This window comes from Rhinichthys klamathensis, unplaced genomic scaffold (genome assembly GCF_029890125.1).
Source record: "Rhinichthys klamathensis goyatoka isolate OS25496 unplaced genomic scaffold, OSU_Roscu_1.1 h1tg000191l_1, whole genome shotgun sequence".
NCBI lineage: Eukaryota > Metazoa > Chordata > Actinopteri > Cypriniformes > Leuciscidae > Rhinichthys > Rhinichthys klamathensis.
Window position 1 is genome coordinate 7,768,474 of NW_026606717.1, and position 25,434 is coordinate 7,793,907.

The 25,434-nt window shown below is 37.7% G+C and overlaps 2 protein-coding genes across 4 annotated transcripts in view; both read left to right on the forward strand.

Annotated features, from left to right (window-relative positions):
- Positions 1 to 19,651, forward strand: part of klf8 (Kruppel like factor 8) — a 42,787-nt gene extending 23,136 nt beyond the window's left edge. For all 3 annotated transcript variants that reach the window (XM_056262276.1, XM_056262277.1, XM_056262278.1), the window contains exons 3-6: positions 9,145 to 9,601; positions 14,644 to 14,755; positions 16,367 to 16,509; positions 19,457 to 19,651. In XM_056262276.1, the coding sequence (XP_056118251.1) occupies positions 9,145 to 9,601; positions 14,644 to 14,755; positions 16,367 to 16,509; positions 19,457 to 19,638 (894 nt within the window). In that variant the 3' untranslated portion in view covers positions 19,639 to 19,651. The remainder of the gene's footprint in view (positions 1 to 9,144; positions 9,602 to 14,643; positions 14,756 to 16,366; positions 16,510 to 19,456) is intronic.
- Positions 1 to 25,434, forward strand: part of pou4f4 (POU class 4 homeobox 4) — a 171,106-nt gene that overhangs the window by 38,190 nt on the left and 107,482 nt on the right. The gene's annotated exons all lie outside the window — the stretch shown is intronic.

Consider the following 25,434-nt stretch of genomic DNA (forward strand, 5'->3'; position numbering starts at 1 on the left):
TTTCAGTTAGACTACTGAGATTAATGAGCCTATTTGGTGGTGCAGCTTTGTTTTTTATGCCTAAAAAACTTGGCATAGTGCGACACCAACTGTCATGGTTTGCCTTTGTTTTTGTTTCGTTTCATATTGGACTTTTAGTTTGCTTGTCTTTGTTCCCATGTTCTCGCTCATCATTAGTTACTATGGTTTTTGATGAAGTTCTCACACCTGTTTGATATTGAGTTTATCTTGTGTATACAGTATATGCCCTGTTTCAGTTCCTCATTATCTGATGTTGGTTGGTTGGTTGGTTTCAGTACACACAGTTACTTTGATTCTCTCTTTTGTGTTGTTGTAAAGCTACTCTACTATTTGAATGGATACCTTTCTTTTTGTCATCCTTTGTGGACCTAATTTTGACACCATCATCCTGTCTTTGAACTTTAGTAGTAGTGGCTGCCCCTGTCTACTGCTGTTTTTTGTAACTTTTGCTGTTTTTATATATATAAAAAAAGGGTTATTAATACATACAACTAGGGCTGGAATTTTTTTTTTTTTTTTTAATCGATTAATCTTTTGATTGTTTTGTTTCGATTAATCGAATAATCGAATGATTTCCCCCCCCTCCTAGTTAATCTATAATTTTTTTTTCTGAATAATTGTTTAAACCTTCGGTTAATTTACTGATAAATGATAACCAATAATTTACCAATAAATAATAAACGTAACTATTTTATGTATGGACTTTTACCTAATTATGTTGTTTATCACAAAAGACAAGGTTTATTGCAGGCCTAGTTAGGAAAGGTGTTTACTATGGATGCGTTCAGTCAATTTTTGGGGTTTACAGCAGTAACTGCTTACAAGTGTAAATCCTGAAATGTTTTGCTCATTCAGGAGATTAAAATAGCTGCTTTAATATATATTTATTCAGCTGTATGATCCAACAGCTGAAGTCACAACCACATTCTAACTTACCATAGCGTTAACCATAGCAACAGTGTCGAACATGGCGGCGGTATCCATAAAACCGCGAAGTTTTGCCATGACCGACAGTGCGTAATTAAATAAATTAGTCCAATCGAAGCGCGTTCTTTAGATATTTCAACAACAACAGCGTTTTATGCTTTGTGTCCAGTTGCAGAGAGTAAGTTTGAGCCGCGTAGCCACTGCAGCTCGAAAAAACCCCCCCAATGCTGTATGTAAAAAAAATTCACACTTTAGAATCTAAACTTTTCTAAAGTTTAGATGGTGCTCGATATTTTTGTAATAACGGCTGATTTTTAGCATGCCCTGGAGCCGCCATCATTGGGGAACATAATTATCTCGACGAATCAACGCATTTCATGCAAACCGACTAATTTACTTAATCGACATAATTAATTACGTTGCCGCGTCGTTCCAGCCCTACAAACAACTTCATTTTCTGAGACAGGAATGCAAATAGTTGCTTTAACATGCTAGACAACTGATAATTGATTTGTAACCGAAACAGCTTTTTACTCTCTCCTTTCTGCGGTGGAATGTAAATTTGGTGCACTGCCTTGGGAATATAATTAATGGCCAATTTCCCCATTAATGGTCATCAGTAAGGTCAGCAGAGGGTCATACTGCCATCAGTTCATCATTCCTAACAATATTAAACGGAAGCATTTTTCACCAGAAACTCATGTTTACAGTTTCAGTCTCTCTTTTGCTCTACCAGTTTGTTCTGCTTTTCTACACTGTGAGAAACATGGATCAATGTTCTCTGCACTGCCAGCCTTTACCATAAGCAGTTCCTCCTCTGTCCTCGTTCATATGCTTTCAATACTTTCTCACTGGACTACTCGGTTCACTTTGGATCTTTGTGTGTCCCTGATATGTTAAAAGTTGGCTGTTATTGTTTTTTGATTTGTTTATATTGCAGTATATCCACGGCGAGATTTTAAAAAATATGACAATCTGAAAAAAATGATAGCATACACTTGAAAGTGTGTAACTTATGGACACAATATACACAATTTTGTTTTGACATGTCATGCCATACTGCGCCATAGTGTAACCTGTGTAACCAGTTGTTTACTGTTGCCAGTTATGTTGCAACTTGGCACATTAATATGGAGTGTGTGACTAACTATGCTTGTATCAGGTGTTTCATAATGGCCTCAAACGTGGCTTATCTAACTCTGTCTGATATTCAGAATATATTGCTGTTTTTAAAGCAACACCAAGGAACTTTTCCTCAGCGGTCGCCCTACAGGTTGGAAGCAGAATTGTCCATTACCGCTGTCGTAAATAATTTAGCCTACCGCAGCCTACTGTCACACGCGCACGCTCGCTGTTTATCCAGCACCGGCTTTGGAATCAACAATGGCAGACATCCCAACCTGCAAGAAATCATTTCAGGGAGGTATATCTTGGTGACTGGATTGTTGACGGGGGGGGGGGGGTGGCGGGTTGACTAGCTTTCGTGAGGCACACTCGCAAGGTCTCTCGCTCTCTCCCTCTCTGCCGTGCTCGCGCTATGTATGTTATGCGCGCAGTATGTTCTGTCTCGCATGCGCACTCTAGATTCCGGCAGATTTGAACTAATTTGCGGGCATCAGGGAGACGGTATACACTTGGGATGTCTGCAATGGCCACAGACAATTTTGAGGAAGTGGTGGGGGAAGTGACGTATGCCGTAAAACAGTCGAATTTTGTAGTTCTTTTTGTGCTCGGGTTACTACCCGAAACCCGAAGTTACATAGTGCGAGTAAAAGCGATACAGACCACGTCAGGCTATGGCAGACGTGTCATTTAACCTATTGTAAGTCGATGTACCATCACAAGGGTCTTGGAGATATATTATGAAGGTTGAAAAGTTCCATAGTGTTGCTTTAAGTCGCTAAATAAAAAAAGAAATAAAAAACTCTGGTTATGTATGTTATATATGAAAAATTTCCTGCAAAAATAACGGTTTGTATACAGTTAACATGATACCAAAAATTCCTGGTATAAATCATTTTAGATTTTGGTCATATACACACCATAATTATTATTACACTTGGGACCTTAACCCAAATGTCCCTGTGAAGTTGTCTGTTTAATATATATATATATCTCAAATGTTTTGTAAGCAGTTTGTTAGCAATGTTGATTTGTGAAGAACCCGTATGATGTGTTGTGTGTTTCTCACAATTAGTTTACATTTGTGTCTGCTTCTGGTTAACGCAATCCAAACGTATAACTAATATGAAATAGTAAAAACATCACACAGATCAAACACAATTCGTTTTGATAATGACAGCCACAAGGCTTGTCTTTATCACAACACTCACTCGCCGCCTCAGGCCGAGACCGTTCCCTACAACTGCTAATAGATATTGAACACACTCAATTATCATCCCGCACAGCGCTAGTGATAATTGGGTCACTTATGGATGTCGTTCACCTGACTTCAGCGACACATCTTTACGGGATTTCTTTAGGTTTGAGCAATGGAAAACAACAACGAGAAAGGTGGAGTAGATGAAGGGTGGGGATGCAGCGAGGTAGCAAGGTGGAGAACCATAGAGAGACTGAGAGAGAGGTGGGCGGGATCGGGAGAGGGAAAATGAGCCAGCTGATATACCTCCCAGTTTCCATGACAACCGGAGGCCTTTCCCACCCACTCTCCCCTTATTCTCTGTTTCGCTCCCACCCCGGCCCACTCGCTCTCGTTTTCTCTCACTCGTTTCCTCCCAACACCTCCAGTTACACAACTCGGCTGTACAACCTCTGTCTGTACCTGGGTGGATGACATGACATGCAATTTTACATGTCCATGATGTCATATACTAATAAAAATATACTACCTTTATGTTGTTCCTCTGACAAGATATTATTACAGCATACCATAGCTGTAGTTGGTGTATAAAGACCTCTACTTCAAATTTTTATCTAAACATCAAAATTGTCATGTGGTGTGACTGTCAGGGCTATGCGTGACCATAATATGACAATATATCTCAGCAAAGTATAAATAATTGGTACGGTAGATTTACAGTTTAAGTAACAGAATTAGGCATTTTTAATGGACTCAGAAAGTGTTGATGTCTGTGCATGATTTTAAAGCAAGTTCTGGCCAAATACATTTTGTCCGTAAAATGGGCGTCATATGGTCTGACACTGCAATCTATATTTTGAACGGGCAATAATTTGGACATCATTATGATGAAGAGGTCCACACTCAACCAGAAAGTTGCGATGTCATCTCTGGAGTGGTTTGGAAGTTCAAGAGGTGAATTCTGACTTCTTAATTTTTAATTAAAAAGTTCTGTATCTGATATGCTCACTAGTGGTCAATGTTTTGTCTCTTTTTTTATTTACCAAAAAATGACACTTTTTTTTTTTTTTTTACAAATTTTACTTATTAATTCTTAAAAATCATTGCTACCATGTGGCAATTTACATGCGAAGTATAAGCTAGATGTTTTTAGTTAACCAAGAGATTAGCTTGAACTGAATAAAACATCATGTGGTGTGACACTGTATCATATGGTGTGACCAGTTTTCCAAGTAACACTATATGATATATTTGTCACACAATATTACATACACCTTTTTAATGATAAATAAATAAATATTCAAAACATATTGAATGAATTTAATGGTGAACATTAAATTACCCATACAATTAATGTATTCCCTTTTCGATTTTATACTTAATTTAACCATGTTTCACCATGTTTGCCATGCTTTGCATATTAAAGGGTTAGTTCACCCAAAAATTAAAATTATGTCATTAATGACTCAATGGACAAGGACAGTATACCGTACATACATTTTCAATGGAGGGACAGAAAGCTCTCGGACTAAATCTAAAATATCTTAAACTGTGTTCCGAAGATGAACGGAGGTCAGGCTTGGAACGACATGAGGGTGAGTCATTAATGACATTTTCATTTTTGGGTGAACTAACCCTTTAAAAGATGCAATTTTTTTGTCTGTGTCAGGCAGAAATGTCAAGTAAAGAGAGAACACAAAAATACAGGGAAAAACCCAATGCTGACCATGCAAGGAGAGAGGAGGTCCTGGGGGAAAGGAGGAAAAAGTAAAGAGATCATGCCAGTTCACACAGAACAGACACCTTCTATAGGGATTGGAATCTGATCTAAATTATTAACTGTCCATACTGAGTATCGCAAATCTTCATATCCAGATTTGTGTCAGATTTGATATCTGATTGGAGCAAAGATATTTTACAGTGAAGATTGGTAATCGTTTTAATTGGTAATTGTAGGTAAAAGGACCTATCACCAGTGGGGTTCCACAAGGGTCCATTTTGGGCCCTGTCTTGTTTTCATTATATATGCTATATATTATATATCTATATATCATAGCCTCATAAATTTCATACGGTCATAAACACTTGTACACTGTCAGTCCAAATCCGATCACCTCAGTATTGTCTTAATTTAAATCTCATTCCCTTCACCCCTCTTCCCCAATCTCTTCTCTCTAGATGTTGAAACAACCTGAAATTCGCCCAAAAATCTATATGGTTTAATGTGAACAATTATCATACAACACTATACATGTTTGATATCATTTGAAATGTCTCCAACATTTGACTAATTGTAGATTGATAATATTTTTACTATTTAACAATTATAATTGTTGTTACAACACACACTCTCTTCTAATTTTAAAATGTTCATGTTCTTGACGTGAGATGGTTGATTTACTCATATTTCTGAGTTTCTTAAATAACATTTTAAAAGTTTTAAAACGATGTTAGTATGTTTGATTTTTATTCTTATTAATGTTAACTGGATTTAAGTAGTTGGATGTTGAATGCATATAAAATACACTGTTTTGCATTGACAAATGTGGTATGCTGCTGTTCATCGTATAGTGTGACACTAAAGCATTTGGTGTGACATTCAGAATTGTCACTATAAATAGTCTTTTTTTGTTATAAATCATAAAAAAGTAAACAGAACACAAGAAAAACCATATCAGCAAGAGTCACAAGCATTTTGATAGATTTATAACGGGGTATAACATAATTAATCTAAAATATCTGGAAAGGCTGAGGAGAGATGTCTTACTTTGCATTATGATTTAAAAAAATAATTCAAAATCGAACGAATCTGCACACACAAAAAAAATGAAATCTTAAGATAGTAATGATAAAGATTTATGGTGAAGTTAGTTACTTAGGGAGAGTATATCCCATTTTCACTTTATATAGAATAACGGTCACACCATATGACAATTTTAGGCACGAATGCAACATTGGTGAATAAATCCAATTATTTGCAATGCAAAATTTAAAAGACCACATATATTTTTGGAAATTCAAGAGTCAGTACAACACAACTCAATATTTTGTATGCCTAATATTTGAATAAAAAAAAAAAAAACTTTTTTCAGGCTTATGTCAACCACCCACCGTCTTTTTTATTGCTTTTTATTGTTGGACGTCATAAAAATTTGCCATGCTGCTTATGTTTTTGATCTCATTTAAGCATGTTATTTCAAAAGCCAGGCATCTTTATTACTTTGTGTGGATGCCACAGGTCGAAAGACCTTATTAAAGATGAAGAATGTAGTTTCTGTGAGTGGCACCTAGCAGCATTACACAAATGGTATATTTTCAAACAACCTTGCAAGCGCTCCTTTCGCACAGGTAAAAAAGTAGGCTACTTTCAATAAAGGTCCAACATATTCTGAATACTTTTAGCTGTGTTGCTATATGTCATAAGTAAACAATTGAGAAGGCTAAGGCTAAGACTATAAAGTGGTACATTGGTCTTTCTGAATGAGTACATGATGATGCTGTATGGTACTGAAGCGTGCCGTCCATTGTAGTGTGTTGGATTGCAATGCCCCATTTGCTTTGACATTTTCAAAATCTGTTTAATTTTAGCTTGCATTTCTGCAACCAAAGTTGAATGTCTTTTCCCATGTAATGCGTCAGCTTTGGTCCCACACCAGCTAAACACCCTCTGGCTCTTCCTGCTACAGTAGCCAAGCCTCAAACTCTATTGGTTGAGCTGGAAAGAGATTGACAGATCTGAGCAGACCGCTCTCATTGTGTTTGGGAGGCTCAATGTTTACACTTTTGGAGGAGATAAGCCCATACCAAAAGTAGTCAATGAACAATAAACTCGGTTAAGAGAATGTATTTTAACATAAAAAATCATACATGCGTCACCTTTAAATTACAACAAATTGACAAAAACTTTATTAAGTAGGGATGCACGATATATCGGCCACAATATCTTTATCGGCCGATATATGTACATTTTTGATGTTATCGTTAACTGCCCGATGAGAAAATTTGGCCGCTTTATTACAGCTGATAATGGATTATTTCCTTCGGTTCGCCATGATGTATTTGGAATCACTTGAATATAAGATACAGCATGTGCAGCGCAAGTCTATCATATAGGCTATATACAATTAAAAATGAGAATATTATAATTGTGTGCTTGGGACATGGCTTTTAATGGTGAGACTTTTGTTTTTGTAATCAGGCTCTCAAGGATTAAATACAAAATTGTATTTAGATTGGTCTGATACACAATGATGAAGTGACATTTCACTCATAGTTACCACAGGCAGAGAACAAAAGAATAGAAAGTATCATCAGCAAAACTTGAAATGGCTCAGTGATTTACTGCAGAGCAAGTACTGAACGCAATCAAATATTAGTGTCACTGTCACTAGATGGTGGATCTGGTGAAGAAGCTGTCAGCGATCAAAATATTGATTTTGAAGATGTTGAAAATGGTGGTTTTGAGAATATGTTTGAGATCGTGAATATGAGCTAGATGCTGAATACGGGAATGAGCTCTGATGATTACAGTGATGATGGTATAAAACCTCTGCTCAAACTGAACCCTCCCAAAGCTCCAAAAGGTAACAAAATATACTTTATTTTATTTTTCTGTAATTGTTACTCTAATATCAGGAGAGTTTTATATTACCGCATCAGGTAGATATCCATCCATGCTAGATATAGATACGGCTCGCTAAAGACCCGAAAATTAATAATGATTGGCGAAACATTCATGCATGCAAGGGTTAAAAAGTAGACTGCCGCCATTGGAGAAAATATTAGGCTGAAAAATGTTTAATTAATGCCTATGAAAAAACTATTTTGAATAGTCTGAATAGTGTATATAGACCCAGAAACAATGCAAAACAATGTGCTAAAAGTCACGCTGAACACCTTAGCAACCACATTAGCCTGGTTAAAACCAAAGCGTCATAGACAAATCATTTCCAGAGGGGCGTCACCAACGGACGTCGCGGATAGACCTAAAACCAATCAGAGCGATGAAGGAGATGACGTATGCAGAGCGGCGGAGAAACATCTCCGAGTGTTGTTCTTTGCTCGGTTTTTAACAAAAAGGAAACGTTCAAATCGCTTAAAACAGACGCGATAGCTGATTCGAACGAGTGATGTTCGACGGCGGCATCCATCTTTGTAATGTATGCTACAAAATCTGCTTCAAAATCCCAGCGCTGTCGTCATCGTGTAAAGCCCGCCCCAACGTTTCTGATTGGTGCCTCGATTTCGACGGATTGGAAATGGGCTTGAATGAGCTCTTTGCCAGACTAACTTTCAGAGCAAATCTAAATTTGCCGGAATTGTCTGGGTTTTCCCAGGCTACAACCACATAGCAATGCCCTGACAACCACCTACGAATTCCTAGCATCATGGCAGTAAGTTTTTCACAAACAAGCACCACAAGTTAGCGTTTTTAAGTTGACTGTTCCCTTGCTGGCGCTAAAAACACACTAACATCTCTGTTTGCATGAGGCATCATTCAAGAATTGCTTTCAAACGTTCCATTTGTTTTATTACCTTTACCAAAAGAGGTTTGTTATGAGTCTTACTGCAGAGGGAGTTTAGTGGGTGTAGCTTGTGCACATGCACACACAGATCTTTGCTTTGACTGTGTGTATAAATGGGAGTGTCGACATTTGGCTGTTGAGCTGGACTCGTGCCAGTTTCAGGCCTTCTCCTCTGCCCAATCTGGCCAGCCATTGTCCATGTGTTTTGTGGAGCTTCTGCTCTGTACCCTCCCTTTCCTTTCCGTCCCTCCTAATCTCCTTCCTCACCTCGTTTGCTCTTCCATATTCCTTCCTTATCTCCCTTATACCCTCGTTTTCGTCAAATTTTCTTCTATTTTTCTGCCTCTACAGAAAGAAGAGCCATTAGACGATTTTCCTGAGCCCACAGACCTCAAAATCAAATCCTCCCCCCCTCCGCTCTGTGACATCAGCGCCCGACACAACGATGACGACCAGACGGAACCAGTGGACCTGTCTCTCAACAAGCCCCGCCCCTCCCTCCCGATAGCCACGACGACCTCCACCCCTGCAAACCCGACTCTCCAGAACATAAGCGCCACCATCCCGGCGGTGCTGTCGGCGGGCTCCATACTGGCGTCCACGCAAGGGGTCGGAGGTCAACAGATCCTCCATGTCATCCACACCATACCCTCTGTGAGCATGCCCAGTAAGATGGGGCAGCTGCAGACCATCCCCGTGGTGGTGCAATCCTTACCGGTGGTCTATACAACCGTACCCACGGATGGAGTGGCCACCGCCGCCATCACTGTACCTCTCATCGGGAGCGACGGCCGGTCGGAGGGATCAGGTGAGATGGCCGTGCGCTCTGACCTTTTGAACTGAAAGAGATATAGAATCAGCTTAAAACCACATACATCTGTATAATAGCTACAGTAGTAGTACAGTGTAGTAGCTTTTAAGCATGAGTCATTAATGGTAAAAGTCAGTGTAAAAACCTTTTCATGTGTGTTTTGTGTTTACATAATATATGTGTGTACTGTGTATAATTATTTTGTATTTATGAATACACACACATGCATGTATATATTAAAAAAAAAAAGTTATTTATATATAAAATATTTATATTTATAATATAAATTATATATATATATATAGGGCTATATATACAGTATATAAATGCAAATATTTCTCAAAAATATACATGCGTGTGTGTGTGTATATAAATAATTATATACAGTACACACAATACATTTGTATTATGTAAACACAAACTTTTATTTTGTATGCGATTAATCACGATTAATTGTGTAATTAATTTGACTTGTTTGTTACCAGAACTGTGAATCGATCAAATATTTAATTAAATTAAAATATAAAATAATAATTAATAATATACAAAGTATAATTTGATTAAATATTTACATTTTATTTATCATAATATTTTCATAGTTTAAACATTTGAGTTTATTTTTTTAAGGAAAAACAATATGCACTCTACCATATTAAAATAAAAGTTATTTAATTGTAATAATATTTCACAATATTACAGTTAAGAAAACAAAAAAACATAAAAGGACCCCACATTTTTTAACAGCGGTGTATGCTGTAATTAAATCTGCATTAATTCAATGATAAAACTTTCCCTACACTTTATAGATGTAATCTTACATCAGTTCCAATCATCTCTGAAGGTTCAGATCAGTTTTTATAAACCATAGAGAACAGAATCCAGAAGTTATAATGTCAAATTTAACGAATCTGTTAATGCTGGTAAAAGGGTGTTAAAGGGTAGTTCACCCAAAAAACAAAACAAAAAAAAAGAATCTGCCATCATTTACTCACCCTCATGTTGTTCCAAACCTGCATGAAAGATTTAAATTTTTGGGTGAACTATCCCTTTAATTACCCTTTTAACTGCATCATTAACTTTAACAGCTCTCGTTCTTGCTGTTTTGTTGACGTCTTAATTAAAAATCTAATCATTTGTCATTTGACAGGCTCCAATAAGTCTTATTTTCCTTATTTTTTTTAATCCTCAACTACTAAAGAACCAGTTAAGGAGTTCAAATCACATTGAGAGTGGCATGCTCTCGCAAGTACAAATGTTTTGTTTTAAGTGGCATTTTGAAGTTGGTCAAAAGTAAGAATGCAAATATGAGCCTGGGACGAATCTTGTCTCCTCTATTTAAAACTGTTCATATGGTACTGCTGATCTTCTCTCCTTTAGCTCTACCCGTTTCTTTTAGGTGGTCACACCCTTGGTCTCGCCCTTTTACAGTTTCGTGCAATTGCCGTTTAGTTATCTGTGTTCAGACGCAGCTTCTTCCCACACATATAGATGTGCGTATAAAAGACACAAAAGAGGATTTCAGGGTGAGGCAGAAACAAGCTTAAACTTTTAATTAAAGGAGATAATGAAACTTTTGAAACTCAATTTTTTTTTGGCCTTTATTTAAAAGCAATACAAGTACAGGCCATGTTACAGTTTCACTCACGAAAAGGGTTTTCCTTAGGTTTCTGATTGAAAAAAAGGTTCTTTTTTTTTTAAAGAAACATTGGAACATGGACTTGTTTCATCATCTTTTGACATAGCATTTAACTTTTAAGCAGGACAAATTATAAAACTTTACCACAGTTTTCCCTCAATTCCATAGTTACAATGGTAATTAGTGGTCTTGTATTATTACTATTGCTCATACTTGGGGTTATCGATTTAAGGCAAGTCATTTCCCTCGGTGGCCATCTTTGGAACAGCTCCTATCTTTTTGTAATTGGAAACATCAAATTCTCTAAAGCTGCTCACTAAGCTGATGATTAAATTTCATATTTGAAATCACCAATGAAATCTGACGACCTCATTCATTTAGTTTCTAAATGCTCAAATCATGACCGAAAACTGGATTTTTCAGAATGGTCCAGTCAATGCACATGTGCGTCTCAGAACACTGACTGTTTTTATAGAACCAAAAGCAATAACTTTACCAAATGCCGACTGGTTCTTTTATTTAGAAGGAATAATTTCCACCTTTCCGGGATTTTTCCACCTTATTGCGCGTTGCACGTTCTCCATTCATAGTGATATAAGTGCACTGTCTTTGTATCAATAAAGTCTTTGGGGATTTCAAACAAATCCCTTAGACTAAGTATTAAACTGTAATATATTTTTTGAAAGAACCTTTGCTTCACCCCTCTTTTTGAGGTGATGTAACCCAAGGCCAAGAATGGTAACCCATACTCCGAATTTGTCCTCTGAATTTAACCCATTCAAGTTAGTGAATAGTACTCACATTAGAAGCAGTGAGTAGGGAACACACACACACAGTGGGCAGCCATTTTGCTGTGGCGCCCGGGGAGCGAGCGATTGGGGTTTAGGTGCCTTGAGAATCGAACCCGCAACCTTCGGATTACCAGTCTCTTTATCCATTGGGCCACGACTGCCCCATTTTCTAAAGAATGAAATGGTTTGTTCCGCCTGGGTCTTTTCCTTACCATTGCCCTTTTAATATCAGAGCTTTCTGTCTCCCCTGAAAGACATCATGCAGGTCTTGGACCGTAATAAGAACATTAAAACACACCAAAAATGAATAAAATTTACTGAATGTTTTTTAATGGGAGAACTCCACCCAAATAACACTATGGAAAAAAATGCTAATGCTTGTTTAACACACTGATTCAACCCCGAAGTTTAAACTCAGGGAGGAGTTGTGTTTGGCTCCTTTTGTTTTCGGTTATTAACTTTGTATGTAGCTCTTTGAAACCAAGTAATGTATTGGAGAGATTATGAAGGTCAGTAAATTGTGTTATTTGGGTGGGGTTCATCTTCAAAGAAATCATAATGTAGATCAGTTTCTTTTGGATTCAATTTATGGGAAAACTACCGAGGTGGAGGACTCCGCATGCTTTATTGAACAGGCCCATAGCACCCCATGTTGTCTCCAATGAGAGGCTGTAGATTAAGTATCTCTGTAGATGTTTTTTCTTTCTTTCTTTTGAGTAACTTGGGACAATTGGGTTTAGGGAGAGTAGACAATTAATGAATGGGCAGCCCCCTTCCTCCTTTCATTTAGAAGATAGTCTTTGCAAACTCCTGGGCATCTCCAAATCATCTCCTCTGTCGGTGGTTAAAGGTCACGTTAAGAGATATCAACCCAATACTCAATTAGCCACACCCACATGGAACATTTTTCTTCTCTATTTCTTCATCCTGTGTGTAACATTTCACTTTCATTGCCAGCTCGCTCTGACGGTTCCATCGCTCTTGAAAGTCAGACTCAACAATGTGTGTGAACATAGATAGACTGTGAAACGTAAGTAACGCGTGTGAAGTAGAAGACAATAATGAGGTTAGCGCCACCCGCAGCTTAGAAATAGGTTGTACGCATATGTCGGAGCTGATGCTGAAAATAGACAGGCGGCGAAATAAACACATTAATCGATACTCTTGCGGATGCATCGAATCGGCGGCTGTATAATCGATGGATCGATACGAATCGATTAATATTTACACCCCTATAATTTACTCAGCCCCATGTCATCCAAGATGTTTATGTCTGTCTTTCTTTCCTCAGTCGAAAAGAAATGACGTTTTTTGAGGAAAACGTTCCAGGATTTTTCTCCATATAGTGGACTTCAATGGCAACCAATGGGTTGAAGGTCCAAATTGCAGTTTCAGTGCAGCTTCAAAGGGCTATATACGATCCCAGCCGAGGAATAAGGGTCTTATCTAGCGTAACGATGGTTTTTTTAGAGAGCAATTCGCTTGGTGAAATTAAAGGTGCATCTTCATGACGTCTGTGAGAAGTGTATACAGAGCTTGATGACTGATGATTTGAAAGTTGACTATTGAACATCAGTTCACAGATATTGTTTAAATTGTTACAGCCTTTAGTTGTTTCGGAATAAATGTAAAAATGCTTAAAAACATTAACTTGATGAGATTTATACTTGGTTTTAATAAATAGAATTAATGACATTTGTTGATGGATGGATACAGTAAAAATGCTCATTGTTGTATTTTACAAAAATAATTTGTATTTTACAAAAATAATAGTTAATATGTAAAGGCCAAGGTTATTATAGTTAAATAAATATTTTTTAAAAAAATTAATAACTATAATTTCAATGAAACTAACTGGTTAAGTAAGGCCAGTTTATGCTACCTCTAAAAAAAGAGAGTGAAAAGTCTGTGTAAACATCTTTTAGGTTTACACAATGTCTCCCTATTGTCTTCATTGGCTGCCTGTTAAACACATCTACTTTGACCCGTCCTCAAACACTGCTGTTGTAGCTAAAGCCTGAAAGATTTTGGTTCATGTTGTCGACATGTTATTCAAGAAGACACTGTTTTACGTGCTGTGAGAGCAAAATAAAATGCACTTCCAAAGGATGACTCGCGCTCGAATTGACGCCACAGTAAAACTGACGCCATTTTGACTGTTTTACTGTGTAAACAAGTTTTGAGAAAGCGCTGAAATTCAGATATGGATAAGAGATGTGTTTAGTTTCCGACACGTGCTGTAAGCAGTCGACCAATCACAACAGACTGTGCCATCTGACCAGTAAGAGCAGAGTAGGCTCTCGGAAAGGTGGCGTTTAGAGAGACCGAATCATTTATCGAACGTTTCAGACACTGTGAGAAAAGTGGTGATGCTGCAATGTATTTTATGAGAAAATTAAACTGTTTTTTGACCTTGGATGCATGTAAACGACATATTGTAGGAGAAAACAAAATTAGGAACCTTTAAAAATAGTATAATAGTGGCACTTTAATAATATACAATTATTGTCATTAAAGGGTTAAACACTTAAATATGTCAAAATTCATGTTGATTTTTCAATTCAGCATTTCACTCAAAGTTCGTTTGTTTTCTTTTATATCTGTCATTTCAGTGCGTATAAAGCCAGGCTCAACCTCTCCAGTGGAGTTTCAGTCTGACAGTGATGCTGAAAGCGGCACAGAGTCTGGATCGGCCTCTTTCAGCACGCAAGGGATGGATCCCAGGTGAGAGAGAGATCCCATATCCCATATACATCTGAATATCTCAATCCCGGGATATGTACAGTGTGTGGTAGTGTAACTAACATCCTGGTCTAATGGCATCACTACCCCACTCCTCTGGATGATTATGTAACCTTCAACACACTGGAGGCCCATGGCTCTTCTGTGCGTTGATTTCAAGCTGGATGCATCCTCTTCTGTTGGGTGTGTGTGTGTTGCTGGGCAGGGTTCTCTCCAAACTGGGTGTAAACAATGTTACATAACTTGCAATGTCGTCACACCTTTGAAAGAGGGAGTAAAATGCAAAGAAGGACAAACAGAAGTGGCAGGGTGACAGGGCAGGATGGAGAGCAAGAGGGTCTTTTGCCAGTGTGTGTATAATTGTTCGGACATGCGGTCAGATGATTGCTGGGAGAGAGAAATCCAATGGAAATGAGTTGGGGGGTGAGAAAGGGAGTGAACTGGTTTGCAGCCAGGGAGGGGAAAGGAAGAGGCTGAGAAAGAGAGAGGAAGGAAAGGAGGGGAGAAAGAGATGGGCTGAAAAAAAAAACATGGCAGGGGGAGGGGGATTGGAGCAGGAAGGGAAAGGGAGAGAGATCGGCATTGAACTGGAAGCTCTCCAGCTGTATGGAATTTAGATACACACGCAAACACACACACACACACACACACACACACACACACACACACACACACACACACACACACACACACACACACACACACACACACACACACACACACACACACACACACACACACTTGCTCTTTAGCTCTCCCTGCTGGCCAGTTTGGATTGTTGCTCTAGGGGTCGTAATGGTGCCATTTACATCTATAATTCTGTGATGCTAGAATCATTTTAGGTAGTGTTTTTATACAGCTAGGTTATTTTACACATGCATATAAATTAGAGGCACATATTTGATCACATCACTATTGGTTTTTACATCACTAATTTGATTACATCACTATTGGCCTTTCTCTTGTTGTCAGATAAATGTGAAGTCCCAAGCCAAACATGAAACTATGTAATGGCAAATAAAATACACAGTCCACTTATTTTTATCATCTTTTTTTAACGGGGCTTTGTGCCTTTGTTTTCGATTAGAGCTGAGTCTATACAGAAGAAGTAGAAGGGGAAAGCGCCACAGGTCTAAAACACTGCACTTTGAAATGTTACTTAAAACTAGTGAAATGTCAAGTTGATAAAATTTCCCTGAAGAAGGGGTGATTCATCTGGAGACTTGGTATTACCTTTCTGTGACACTCACCCTCCAGTTTCTTGTGACCAATATGTAAAAATTTTTCAGGTTTTTGATCATGTTGATAATTTAGAGGCCTTAAAAATTTGAGTATCGAATATCATACTATTGGCTTTATAGGGTTAAGAGTGTTGCAGTAAAAGTTTTTATTCTATCACTGATCTAATTTGATCACTGTAATCCAAGTGATGGATTACTCTGTTTTATTCATGAAGATCATGCTGAATGTTTGTACCTGCCTTGACATGCTCAAATGCGCTCTTAATCTTTAGATAATCCAGGGATAGGTTTGGTATGGGTTGAATTGATCGCCACACCCTAATAGCGAAAACGTTTCACGTTTTGTTCCTAGTATGAATACAGATGTGGACATCCAAGTTGACCCCGACTCGCCGGACATGAAGAGAAGACGTGTGCACATGTGCGATTATGACGGCTGCAACAAAGTCTACACCAAGAGCTCGCATCTGAAAGCCCACCGGAGAATACACACAGGTATGCCTTTTTCTGCCGTTATTTTTGGCAGAATTGTAATTTATTTATAAAACTTATAGAAATGATTTGTATAATATCTATCTACCTATATATATATATGGTTAGGGTTGTAATTTGGGGTCTGTAAGATATGTACTTTTGAAATTAATTAATGCTGTTATTCAGCAAGAATGCATTAAATTGATAAAAAGTGACTAAAGAATTTGATTTATGAAGTTAAAAACGATTATATTTCACATAAATGCTGTGCTTTTAAATTAAAATATATATATATTTTTAAAATATATCAGTTTCCACAAAAATATTAAACGGCTATTACAATGTTTTCAACATTGATGATATTAAAGTCCCTCTGTTTTATCACTTCACTATCAACTCATCTTTGATTAGTCACATTTATTTATATAGCGCTTTTTACAATACAGATTGTTTCAAAGCAGCTTCACAGAGATAACAGGAAAATAATACAACAAAGTTTGTTTCCAGAAGAAAATAGCATCACAGTCCAGCTTAAGTAAGTTCAGTGATGTTTCATTTTTGTTTTAAAAAAGTTATTAATTTAGTTAATTTATGTATATAGCCGCTCTGGAGAAAACCGTGATGTCATCGTCCAGCTCAGTTCATTTCTTGTATAATAGTGTCAATGCAGGCAGATCAATATTATTTTTGAATATTAAATTAAATGTTCAATTTAATGTCCCCAACTAAGCAAGCCAAGCCAATGGCAACAAAGGTGGAAAAAGGCGACAGTGGCAAGTGAACCTTAGGGTGCTTTCGCATCTGTAGTTTGGTTCATTTGCTCCGGACTAAGGGCGAAAAATGATACTTTGTATCATTTTCAGGCGTTTTGGTTCCTTTTCACACCACACTGATTGCTTTGGTCCGAATCAGTTGATGAGTTGATGAAACGAATCAAAATGCAGTCACGTGACAACATCCACATCACTTGTTGGCCAGATGTTTCTTGAACATATTTCCACAACTGCACTTCGATTGGTCAGAATTAACGTGCGGGAAAATTCCAAAAGAACTCCCGGAAGTAAACAAAGAGGAGGAAAATCCGGCAGACATGAGAATTCCCTAGAATTCGCTCACAATGTATGTTCAGAATCAGCACGAGCTTTATCCTTTCGCAAATCCCCTCATAGACGACAAAGTCTAGACGCGATATAAATAAGAGATTCACTGTGCAGTGTGGACAACTTTTTATGTTTATGATGAGAGTTTTAGTGAGAGTGCAGAACGCGGTAAGTCAGTCATGGCTTAAAGGGAGCGCTATTGACAACCTAAATAATCATTTTGTTTGACTACGGCAGCTGGTTTAGTCCAAAAATGCGCAGTTCTTCGGCAGTTGGGTCTGTTCGAGGTCGGATCACGTTCTCACCACAAACGAACTGCTCCAGAGTTCGTTTAAAAGCATACCGAGACCATACCGTAACGGGTACATCGGGTGTTATAGGAAGTGTTCCCGGTTCCGGCTGACGTAACTTACGCAGCCTAATAATCATTTAACTGATTTTAATAATAGGAATGTATAATTTTTTTTGTATATGCCAGGTTAAAGAGATGTGTTTTTAGTCTAGATTTGAACTGACAGAGTGTGTCTGGAACAGTCTTCCTAACATTGTCCGGGAAGCAGAGTTTTGGTGCTAAATAGGAAAAGGATCTACCGCCTGCAGTCGATTTTGATATTCTAGGTATTAACAACTGGCCTGAGTTTTGAAATCACAATAGACGTTAAGGACTATAATGCGTTAAGAGCTCGCTCAAGTACTGCGGAGTTAAACCATTTAGTACTTTGTAAGTAATCAGCAATATTTAAAAATTTATACGCTGTTTAATAGGGAGCCAATGCAGTGTTGACAGAACCGGGCTAATATGGTCATACTTCCTGGTTCTGGTAAGAACTCGAGCTGCTGCGTTTTGGACCAGCTGAAGTTTGTTTGTTAAGCGTGCAGGGCAACCACCCAGTAGAGCATTACAATAATCTAGCCTTGAGGTCATGAACGCATGAACTAACTGTTCCGCATTTTTCATTGAAAGCATATGACGCAATTTAGATATATTTTTAAGATGGAAGAATGCAGTTTTACAGATGCTTGACACGTGACTTTCAAATGAAAGATTGGTATCAAAAAGCACACCCAGGTTCCTAACCGACGAAGAAGACTTGACAGAGCAGCCATCAATTGTTAGACAGTATTCTAGGTTAGTATGTGCAGAGGTACTCTAATTTGAAACTCTATTTGATCACCAAAAATTACATATTTAAACTTTTTCCTTAAAAAAAAAATCTTCATGCCTTAAAATAGCTTGAATGTAACTCTTCACCCTGGCCTCATTATATGTATACGCGGTTCTATGAATATGTAAATTAGCCCCACCTCCACTCACTCACACCAGCTCAGAGATTCACTCTTTGATGATCACACATTGACGTGATTGGTTACAAGGCAGTTTGTTGCATCAGACACACCAGCGATTTCAAACACCGCATCTTTGGTTCACTGCAGTTTTAAAGAGAAAATACTTAGCAATGGTGTTGACTTATGAATTTGCACATGGTTTGTACCCTAACCCTAAAGCATATTAAAAACACCACATAGACATATAAACAACATTTAAAAGCTTGATTTTCACCACAAGGGGACTTTAAGAAATGTTTCCTGATTACCAAATCAGCATATTTGAATCATTTCTGAAGGATCATATGACACTGAAAACTGAAGTAGTAATGCTGAAAATTCAGCTTCGCCATCACAAAAATACATTTTAAATTATATTTAAATAGAATTTTATATTGTGACATTTCACAATATTACTTTCTTTTTGAGTAAATAAAAGCAGCATTGGTGAGCATTAGACATCGACCCAAACTTTTGAACAATAGTGTGTATAAATTTATATATATATATCAGGCATATTGATTGACGTGATGTTTTTACAGGTGAAAAGCCGTACCAGTGCACATGGGAGGGCTGTACCTGGCGCTTTGCCCGTTCGGACGAGCTGACGCGACACTTTCGCAAGCACACCGGCATCAAACCCTTTCGCTGCACCGACTGCGACCGCAGCTTCTCCCGCTCTGACCACCTGGCACTTCACCGACGGCGCCACGTCATGATGTGAAACACTTTTCCCGCCACCCTCCCCAGCCCTCACCTCCCTGCCTGCTCCTCAGGAGACATGCGCGCCCATCTGGGGAGCCCAAACGATGGTGACGTCACCTCCCCAGTCTCCGGATAAGAACATGTGTTGGGTATGGAGAAAGGGTGGCGCAATCATATTGGTTACCCCTCCTGGTCAGAACATGACTGCAGTTTTCAGCTAAGCTTCTAAACGCCACAAACCACCCGTCCACTGGTGACCTCCACCTTCATCTAGTACAGATGTCTAGATGCATGCCTGATCATTAGCCAATACTTGAAGGGACTACACGAAAGGCAAACCGCACGCACCACTGCTATAAGCAGAGAGTGAAGATTGGGGAAGGTACCCCTTATTGAGAGTTGTTGAAAGTTAGAAAAAGATGAAAGCAAAGGATTTTATGCAAGATGGTTTGGAAAAAGTAAAGTTATGTAATAAATTTAGTCATTTTAATGAGATAGGTGGGTTGGAGATACATCTACAGCTGCCTAGTTGAATTCTTACGTTTTATCCGAACTTTTTGTTGTCCTAAATTTGTATACACAAGCTCTACATGCATCTTAGGGCCTGTACGTTTCTGTGTGGATGGAAGTTAACGTAGAGCGCATTGAAGATGTTCCCTTGTTTTACATTTGTTTTAAATTTTATTTAACAAATCAGTTTTTATATCTACCCTAACCCAAATGAGAAGTAGAGGCAGGGGGCTGACAAGACTGTGAATTTTTGTAAAATATTTTTTCTTGATTAGTATCTGTTGTCTAAGCATCTTCCCAAAAATAGTTTGGCGCAAAAAAACAGTATTTCTTTTTGTTTTTTTAAAAGACATTTTTATTGCCAATAATGGCATCTAACATAAAGAACACCTTTTGATGGGTGTTAATCTAACATTCAGATATTATTTCATAAGGCTGTGAAAAAAAAAACATTTAAAAAAAAAAAAGCAGCATAGCTGGCAGGGAAAGGGGGGGGGGGGGGCTTACTAAAATTGGTATGTGTGTGTGTGTGTGTATGTCTGTGTATAAGCACACTTGTTTGCATATTTGTAAAAAACAAAAGACATAATCAGAGATATAATAGTACAGATGTCTAGATGCATTGTTACTTCTAGCCCATCAGAGCCTTAATTGAAGTAAACGTGCAAATCTGGTTCGATACTGGGACCCCTATTTTTGTGAGGCACCCTGAAAATCCCTATTTGCACCTAGTTCACAGTGACAGACATGTCTTAACAGCTCCTGCCCTGATATGCATGATATGCAAAAATACCCCCTCAACCACCCAAAATATGTTTAAGTTATTGGACAGAGATATTATGAAAATGTTGTACATGAGTCCATGTAAATCTGCGAGGAGAGGGTATCCTGGACACCACTTCCCTCTAACTAGCACTCATTGCCATGGTCATAATTTCAATCGCTAGCAGCTGATTAAGTGCGCATTATGCCTTTTTTTTTCAGAAGAAACGCTTGTTCGATTCCAGCCTTTGAGAGTTAAGTGCATGTCTGCAGCAGCTGCACGATATTTGGTCCAGAGAGCAATGTAGTCGTAAGATTTTGTATTGTTCTCTTGCTTCAACTCAAAGTTACTAAGCACATCTTTCTAGAAGAGTATATGCATTTGATTGCGATCCCTTTCTTTTTTTAAAAACTGTTCATAGACTTACAGACAATGAATAATTAAAGAGTTAATGTACATACTGTATATAATCTACAAAGTTCTTGAATAAATGTAACGGGTGGATTTCTATTTTTAACACTGACTAGATAATGTGAAATACTCGTTTTCTTTCTCTTTTTTTTTGTTGTTTCTTTGAATCTTCTTTTTTTTTATCCCTTGAAATGAGTCCCTAATGTGTTGTACACCCCTAAAGTGTTGCATGGAGAGTAGAGTTTTCTTTGTGAAGTCGGTGAGCATGTCAAAGCGTTGGTGCCCTGACAGATGTGGCCTATAAGCACTGATAATCCACATGAAATGTGTGCAACCATGGCCATTCGTAGCATATGCATGGCCTATTTATAACTACTACAAGACATGCTGGTAAAACATGTACCTTCATACCATCCTAAATTGAAATTATTGTATTCCAAGATGGCGTAATGTTAGGAGTCAGCCTCTTATCAATGTTGAAGTGCCCACGACTGAATCTTGTGACATGCTTGTCTATCTAAAAGTATGTTTGCTTTCATTACTTGCATATGATTTGTTTAAAATAGTGTGCGACCTTGTGCTCAAATCATGAAAGAGTTTGGGTTTCGTGTGAGTGTATGTGTATGTGTGCAAGTGTGGTTATCATTTAAATTCTCTTTTAAACTTTCAGAATCATAGGTATTTTATATTGAATGCAGTAACTTATGGGCCAGTACTATATTACTCAGTGCAATGCAGTTATCATTATAACAAAACAAGTAATTAATGTTATTTCTTTTGTATTTGTACAGAACAAGTCTGTAAAGATCAGCGAGGAAAACACGAGCTTTTTGATACTGTGAGAAATGGTGTTAAAAGTCAGTTTCCCTTGTACAGTTGTGATTACCCACTCCTTTTATAGAATAAAATGTTTTGGTGCAACACGGTGCATTGTGTGTTATTCCAGTCCTGTCTATTTTTTTCCCCCTAATAGTTTTATAACAGTATTTCCAACAAAAATGGACCCCATGCCCATTTCATTATGATCTGTCTCTTGAACATCCAATAATGTGAATTCTGTCATCATTTACTGTCATCAAGTTGTTCCAAACCTGAGTTTCTTTCCTCTGTTAAACACAAAAGTAGATATTTTGAAGAATGTTGGTGACCACTAACCAGACAGTTGACGGTACCCATTGACTTCCATAGTATTTTTTTTTTCCTACTATGGAAGTCTATAGAGTGGTGCAGGTATGACGTCACTTTGTAGGCCAACCGGCAGTTAGCATCATGCTGGTTCCCTCGACAAAAACCCAATAGGATTTTCCCGTAGGCTTTTGGATTATCGCTAAAAACAAGCTCTGTGATCAACAAAAGTGTATGATACTTGCACATTTTGTCCATCAAGATTATTATCACAGATGAACACAACTTTTATAAATTTTGAAGCCTAAATGCAGTCGCCAGAAGTAAAAAGCTTAAGGTAGTGTATAAACGAACTACACCACGGTCCCACGACTTCAACCAACGTCACCACCACTAAGCTTCCGACAAGCTAAGCTTTTTTTTTAAATCTAAAAACATCCCAGAACGTTTGAGTAAGAATAGTTTGTAAGTGCACAATTATAAGCATAACGATGCTGTAAAAGCGGACTGAGTTTTCGGCGTGATGACGCTGAGGCAAGTGAGCATTTTAGCGCAGCTTCAAAAAAATCATGAGTGGGGTAATATTGATGTATTTTATGTTGTAGAATTAAACGTGAAAGTGTCTTGAGATTGTGTTCCCCACAGACCTTGTTTCAGCCATTTAACTAAAACCCCATAAAAACCCCCCCAAAAAAACATTGACTTCTGGAAGATGAAACCGGAAGTGCTAAAATGCTCACTTGCCTCAGCGTTTTGGCCAACAAAGTGATGTCACACCTGCGCCACTCTATGGTTTACATCAACTGTCTGGTTTCCAACATTTTTCAAAATATCTTCTTTTGTGTTCAGCTGAAGAAAGAAACCCATACAGGTTTGGAACAACATGAGGGTGAGTAAATGATGACGGAATATGAATTTTTGGGTGAACTACCCTTTTAAAGGTGACTAATTTATTAAGACGAAAGTACGACGTGTTCCTATGGATCAACATCTTTGATTTATGTTTGGCAAGTCCCTCACTTTTGGTATCAATCTCACTCAAAACACTATACCCGAGGGTTAATATACTCATTTTGTGTGTTTAATATATGAATGGCCTTAATAAAACAATCCAGCGGTCAATGTATTCAAGAAATTTGCTGTGTAACCATGAGACGGTGCTGAGATGTTCTGCTGATGTTTCGGGTTCAGCGACTGCAGCGGTGTGGCGCCCTCTAGTGGTGCAGGTGCATATGTGTAACAGCTCATGTCAAAGCATTGTGCGGTGGACTCTTTTAAAGTCTTATCATTCCACTAGTATCAAATAGGTAAATATGTATTATGAAGAAATATTTTATCATTTTGTCAATAAAATTGCCCGGCATGGTCTAACCATTAAAGTCAAAGTCCAACACTGTAACTCGGTCAGGACTTTAGTTCATAAGAACTGGTGCTCTTCCTTTGTTTGTTCCTGAGAATATATTACCCTAGTGTCTGGGAGGTTAAATTATGGTCAAAACACAATCTTTATGACACTCACTTCTCAACTGGTGCAATAATGATTAACACAGACCCTGAGATAGGCTACACAATAGTACATTTCAATTAGTTAACTTTACTTGAAAAAAATCTTGAAAACTTATTGCCTCAGAAAAATATAAAGTTTATCAATATATTTAAGTTTTTATAACTTGGATTCTGAGTTTTACTGACTTAATTTACTGAGTAGCACTGCACTCCCAGAGTTAATTGCAAATAAGCAATTGCTTTTTGATTTATTTGACCATTTTATTTGCTGTATTGTGTCATTACCAGCATAATAAAGACAGGAAATAAAATTGTTTTGTAATGGTCAGTCTTATTAATTTACACATTCATTTATTGGTTGTTATTTACATGTTAAATGTTGTGTGACTCAAGCGAGATTGACTGACACAAACCACAAATAACTGATTTGTTTTTGCATCAATGGAAAATAATTATAGTCATATAAATGAAGTTCCAAGTGCCCAACCAAAGGGAACAAAAATCACCATAACAAGGGTTGGTGACAAAACCATTTTAAGAAAATCAACATCAATTTATGAAGTGCTGTTCTCACAAAATTGTTGGTTGTATTGACAATTCAACATTCAAGATGACTGGAAAATGAGCAAAGGCAACTATAGGGAGAAAGATTAGTGCAGAAGTGGAGGAATATTCTATTAAGAATTGCCCCACTTCAAACTCTTTTGCTTGACAAAATAGAAGTCCTACAGAAACCAGTCAAGTAATCTCAACCTGGATTTTCTAAATCACAAAGGCATCGTAAGTGAATAGTATATTACAATTTTTTTTACAATTAAATCAAAATAAAATGGTTTAAGTAAAGCGAACTAAAAAGGGTTAGTAGCCTACAAGGTCTTGGTTTTTGAGCGATGCGCATTCATTGATCCTTCAGCAATTTCAGCGAACAAAAGTAAAACAGATGACATTAAAATAATCTGAAATATCGTTATTTCATTATTTTTTTCAAGACATGTTAAAGTCTATCTCTGGTCTCTTCATTTCTATCAAGCGGTATAAGAAGTGGGGCAAGTTTTAACTGGATTCGCGCTACCGCGATAAGCACAGTTAACACCTCAGGAATGAGCGAGGCTTAAATAGGCATATGTTTAAGAATACCCATCTCAACAATAAAGACAGTTTTACTTTTACTCCGGGCAGTAGCGCTCACTGTTTTGAAATGGTTTACATATTTTCATCTTTTCATCTCCACGGAACACGCTGTAAATGGGTGTTCCCCTCATCAGTCATCGTCTTTTGTTGTAGGCTGGATTTCATTCTGTAAATTATCTTGTCAGACTATAATTATTAGTTTTCTGTTTCAGCTAAAAGTTGTTCCCCACCCAATTTTAGTCCTTCGGTAACTACAACTGTTGGTGCATTTTCTTTTTTACAAGCTGACTCATTGTTTTAACAATACAGCGTTTAACAATATACAAGTTAATACCTATAGTCAAGTGGAAAGCCTGGCTCCAGCTTTGA